Below are 6,377 nucleotides of genomic sequence, written 5' to 3'. Positions count from 1 at the left end.
TTGTCCAAGTCCACTTCTCTGTTCTCTCTATGGTCCAACCCACACTCTCACTTCTTAATATATATATATATATATATACACATATATATATATATACATGAAAGTTTCACATATACTATATTTTAAAAATGGTTCAATAATAATTGAAATTAAATATTGAAAATTTTATTGATTACAATATTTATATATCATATTTTAGAGTGAAAATATGTGGTAGCTTACTTAGCTACGGTGGCTAAGTGGCAGTGCAAGAGGATCAGAGAGGATGATCTCACGTCTGTCATCCTTTTCTGAAGTAAGGTTTTTCGATTTATTTGGAGGATTCATGAATTCAAATTTTATATACAATGTATGGGCATTGTAAGAATTAAATTATTATTATTATTATTATTATTATATATTATTATGATGATGATGGTGATGATTATGATGATCTCACGTCTGTCATTTTATTCTAAGTAAGGTTTTCCGAATTATTTGGAGGGTTTATGAATTCAATTTTTAGATACAATGCATGAGCAGCATCATCATCATCATCATCGTCATCGTCATCATTGTTTTTTATTATTATGGTGGATTATGATGATGATGATGATGATGACGATGTATGGAATAGATTTCACACACATTATTTTAATAAGAAATAAACAAAATCATAACCTTGTTATGGAAATAATTAATTTGGTCTAATAATTAAACTACGTACTCTTAATTTGAATATAATAAAAACTATTATTCGATATTGTTTTTTTAAGGATAATATAAGATTACGATACATATGTAGGAGTTTTCATTCATTCACCAACCTTAATTAAATGCTTTATTGCCTTACATCCATTTCCTTGAACCCCAAAAGGCCAAAAGTAGAAGTTCCGGTTCACAGGGAACTATATCACAAAAATAATATTATTTCTTTTGCACAAAAAAAAATATTGCAGCAATCTTAAATGTAATCAATTTATTAGATATTTTTATATTTTCTTTTTCGTTAGAAGTTGTATCTATTTTCTTGAATCAAGCAACGGATAGAGCTTAAGGGTCCCTATATGTAACATAAAGTTCATGCACAAGAAAATATTATTTAAATAATAAGAAATTATAAATTTAGGCAAGTTTTGCATTGCTTTCTATATAAAGATACAAAATATATAAAAATTTCAGATAATAAAACAAGTAAAAAATAGAAATAGCAAATTTAAATTGATGTATCTATACACGTCATATTGATTGTATTGAATTAAATGATTGATAAGATTTGCATTATTTTCTATATAAAAGATACAAAATATAAAAAAAAAAATATGAGATAAGAAAACAAATAAAAAAAGAAATAGCAATATAAATATATAGATATATGTAAATAAAATTATTTTTACCGCTCTATACACGAATAATTATTTTATCTCTTTACATTAATCATTATATATGAACCAACTCAAAAAAGAAAACAACCTCGTGTGTTTTTCTATCGATATGTTATAACACAATCACCATTTATTAGTTTTATAAATAACAAAATTATCGGATAAAGTTCGTCAAATCATATTTTTGAATTATATCAAACCATTTTTGCTGAATTATGTAATTGATATAAAAACATGATATTGAAAAAAATAATTAAATATTATGCATGTAGAAAGAATTGATATACATCAGTTTATCTTCTCTCTACATTGGAAGAATTCTTTTAAACTCATTAAAAGATGAAACAATTTTTATGTTTTCTAAAAATATATTTTTGTTCTATCATTTATTTAATTCTTAAAAAAAATCTTTACAAAATTGGAATAATCCTACCACAAATCTGATGTTATTCTCATCGTTGGTTACTTTTAAACTCGAAAATTTCACATTGAATAAAATAAAAAATATTATGTAGTCGTCCGTTAATTATATGCCACGGGGATTGAAAAGCGTTTTGCCAAGATTAAAGAATTCATCTCAAATCCAGTCTGTTGATGAAGACTAGCTAGCTATAACTTTAAAGAAACTCATACGTTGGTTTTGTACTGCATTCCTAAAATATATAAATTTTAAAAATTATACATAAAAACAATCCAAAAATTTATATTTATATACATGATTACCCGTTCAGTGTTGTGACATTCACTCTACGACTCTAGCTTCTTTTTTTTTTTGGCAGAATTATTTGGATATATATATATATATATATGTAATATATGTGACCGACGATAACATCAAAAGGAAACATATAACATCAAAAGGAAACGACCCTCTATCAAATCAAACTGAAATGACACGATTTCCGAGGTGGCCGAGCCGACCCTTTGAGCAACAAAATATTAAAATTAAAATTAATTTTTTTTAAAAGAAAAATTTGAAGAAGTTGAGTGGTGAGATCCGTGACTGACACCCTACCCCGTGTTCGCCTAAAACATCTTCACTTTTACAAAAAATAATATTACATTACATTATTCGATAGAGAATTATAGAAAGTTTGAATTTATAATTTACGTCCGCGTTTTATAACCATCCATTAGCCTAATCTCTTAATCTCTGACTGGACTATCACCTCTCTTCTTTTGTCTCAAGACATTGTTCGCATCTCGCATGGTGATTGCTCCATGGCATATCTTCATCGATTGAGAATTGTATATTCATTTAAAACTTTTTAATATTTGAGATATGGATTTGAAATATTTTAATGTTTAAAGTACTAATATAAACAAATTAAAATTTTAGATATTTATTTAACATTTTATATAAAATAATGATAGTTATATGAGATTTTCTCTCTCTCTCTATCTCTATATATATAAAAACGTCTTTATTTAAATTTGTAGCAAGCGTGTGTGATTATCACTAATGATAACTTTTTTTTTATTAAGGTGATTTACGACTAAATTAATGTCATGTTATTTTCAACGGCAGTTCGAGTGGACTAGGAACAGGAAAACCACACATTAAGGTCATTAGAAGCGCCATGTTTGATTTGATACATAACCAACAATAGTCACCCTAATGATTCCTCGTATGTTATTGAATTTGTCTTGTCAATCTTTCACTTAGACTAATGAACTTCGTGGGCACCATTATTATTAATAATTCGTGCAAATGAAGTATTGATATATTTAAATGTGCATATATAGAAAAAAGAGTTTATTTTTCTTGGTTAGGTGCAGGCACAGTGCGTCTCGAGCCATGTAGGCCAATGGCAAAACCCCACCTTGGCAGACAATGCGCCCCTTCGAACAGTCAGATCACTGCACAGTGTTCTCTTATCATTGCTATGCGTGGTCTTCCCAACGGTTAATGTGGACATCGGCTTCTTATTTTTATTCCTATCTTAATACAAATCTTTCATTAACGGTCGATTTTTATATATATTATATATATAAAGTTTGGTTTCGATACGTTATATTGTACTTGCTCCAGTTCGGTTCAAGATGTAAAGTTAAAAATAAACCGAACCCAAGTGTAAAACCAACGACTAGTGGGTCCGATTTCTTGATTTAAATCTTTCATTGGTTATTTTCTAAAAAAAAAATTGGTTTAAATTTGAAAAATCGGTTTTTTTACTATAAAAAAATTATGTATCTCAAAACAAAAAATCCATAAATATCTACAATCTCGATTCAACGAAACAAAAAAGAAAGAACAAGAGTAAAGCTATTTTATTTTATCCAAAACAAAACCGGACGGAAACAATAAATTAGATTGGATTCGATTCGGTTCGATTTAAAGTGTAAGAGTTAAAAAGTGAAGATGGGGAATGAGAAGTGAGAGAGGGATGGGGAGGGAATACTTCGGGGAAAGATGTCGCTGTCAAAGGAATTAGGGTTTTTCAGGGTACGTACTCTCATTGCAAGTGTCATTGTCCCTATTGCTGTGCTGTCTCTCCAACCCCATATTCACACACATACGTAGGCATGTGTATATATGTGTGTATATATGTATATATAGATATATAAAATGAAAGAGAGGAGAAATTAGGAGGGCGAGGGGGGGCAGGCCCCCAAAGAGCGTTCCTCTCCTCCGTTTATTGGAAGTCCTTTTCCTCGCAATATGGCTTTGCCTTTTGCCCTTGTAGTGTCCCCTCTCGAGCCTCCTCCTATGCCTTTATGGTCCCTCCCCCCATCTTTTAATCTCTCTCCAAAAAAAAAAAAACCTTTTCTTTTTTTTTATTTTATTTTAAAAAAAGGCAATTCTAGAGTCACACGTAGATCGCATTAATGTCTAGAAATAATTCTTAATGTTTTTTTTTTCTAAACTTTGTGGGGCGATGCATTCAAAAGGACACACACACACATATACATATATATATATATGTATGGCATTTTTTTTTTAAAATTAGATATCGAAGGACCAAGTTTTAAGAATATTACAAAGGGAGAAGGTGTTACATTTCCTGCGGTGACGCAGAAAGGCAATGAAAGCTACGACTCGAATTTCAATTATGCGTATCGCTTTCTCCACCGTCACCCTTTTCATTTTTCCTTTTGGCCCCAAGCTTACATAAAAAAATCACCATAGAGTCTTCCGTTACCTTTTTAATATATATGTGTGTATATATACACATAAACATACGTGAATGAAATCCACACCATACATGCCTAAATTTGAATGTACTTGTTGAATATATATATATATATATATATATTATTTGAAAGTAGTTTGACAAGAGAATCTTGAATTGGAACAGCATCTTAGAGTTGAAGTCTCGTGTTCGCCTGAGAATATATATATATATGTGTGTGTGTATATATATATATATCGTATGCATGGTCCCCTCCATTGATGACAATATCTCAGCCGCGTGTGTGTGTGTGTGTATGTTGTCAACTTTATAAAATTTTTGTCAATTAAGATTATATATCCTTTTGGTTCGTGAACCACTTTGGTAGAAACACCGGTCTTAGTTTCAGCAGATGTCAACTTCTTAATTATATAAAATAATAATTATTATTATTATAATGATATATGGTCACGTTTCCATCTATAGGGTTTTTCTTAATTATTATAAAGAGATTGATTCCGACAAATGCATGAATTGTATCATGTAAGAGATTCTTTCCTCGAAATTCTGCGGTCATAACCCTCATTGAACAATATCCAAAACCACCACTATTATTCGTGTTCTTATTTCCTGTGGACGTCGACTAGAAACTAATCATGGATCAAAGTCACCGTCCAAATCATTAATTAACCGGATAATAAGTATCCACATTTTTCGATCCCATACAATGTAAAAGAATATAATATATATATATATATATATATATATATATATATATATATTTTTCTGAATATTTTTCTATGCACAACGTAGAGGGTCCTATAGCCCCCCCGTACGATCAATGGAGAGTCACACGTGCGCTACTGACCTACCTATCTTACACTTTTATTATATATACATATATATATATATATATATATATATATATTCTTCTGAATATTTTTCTATGCATGCCCTATGCGTTGCCACGACAAAATCCAACAATGTGATGATAGCGTATGAGCGAATATATGGGGTTAATCCAAGGTTGACATTGCCTGTCCGTACCGTACAATCATATGCATTGACAATGATTCTATCTAAGATCTTTTAATGGAAATAAATATTATAAACGTAATTTTCGTGGTTACGACATTGTCCATTTTATTAGTATAAGAAAGCCCATATAAAAAAGTTAGGCCCAATATAATCTTATGTCACTATATTGGGCCCATAATAGTGTGTGTATATACGCACACAAACTTTGGAAATCAATTATAATTATGAAATGAAAAAAAAAATAATCTAAAACTAATCGCATCAGGCGAGTGAAATTCTGGAATATTATAAAGTATAAACAATAAATTTATATTTTACAGTATACAACACATCGGGCCTAATGCGACAAAGGGCCAATTTTATGGGCCGGAATAGAATTGCCCAATTAAGGCCCAATACCAATTTCATGGACCCGACCCGATTGGTGGATCTATGGGATCCGACTTCGAGGGGGTCGGCAAAAGCGAATAGTTGCAAAGCTGAGGGGAAGACGAAGTGGCGTGAGGGGAGCAGAGAGGGAAGACAATGGCGCCTTCTTCGTCGAGCGGTCTCACGTTCAAGCTACATCCTCTTGTGATCGTTAACATATCGGATCACTACACTAGGGTTAAAACTCAGCTCAATCCTCCGCCGTCGGTCGCCGCCGCAAGCGGCAATGGTCACGGCGGCGATGTCGCGTTCCAACAGAACCCTAGGGTTTACGGTTGCGTGATCGGCGTCCAGAGAGGTCGAACGGTTGAGATCTTCAACAGCTTTGAGCTTCTATACGATCCTATTACTGACATCCTCGACAGATCCTTCCTAGAGAAGAAGCAAGAGCTCTGTAAGCTTACTCTCGCTCTCCCCTTATTGTTCTCTTCCG

General features: G+C 31.6%; 1 protein-coding gene across 1 annotated transcript in view; it reads left to right on the top strand.

Annotated features, from left to right (window-relative positions):
- The first annotated feature begins 5,974 nt into the window (after window positions 1-5,974).
- The window catches only part of LOC104811707 (COP9 signalosome complex subunit 6a), a 2,511-nt gene continuing 2,108 nt past the window's right edge, over window positions 5,975-6,377 (top strand). The window contains exon 1 of the mRNA XM_010538501.2: window positions 5,975-6,338. Coding sequence (XP_010536803.1) covers window positions 6,041-6,338 — 298 coding nt within the window. The 5' untranslated portion in view covers window positions 5,975-6,040. The remainder of the gene's footprint in view (window positions 6,339-6,377) is intronic.

This window comes from Tarenaya hassleriana, unplaced genomic scaffold (assembly GCF_000463585.1).
Source record: "Tarenaya hassleriana unplaced genomic scaffold, ASM46358v1 Cleome2, whole genome shotgun sequence".
NCBI classification, from domain to species: Eukaryota; Viridiplantae; Streptophyta; class Magnoliopsida; order Brassicales; family Cleomaceae; genus Tarenaya; species Tarenaya hassleriana.
This window is presented reverse-complemented; position numbering and strand designations above follow the sequence as displayed.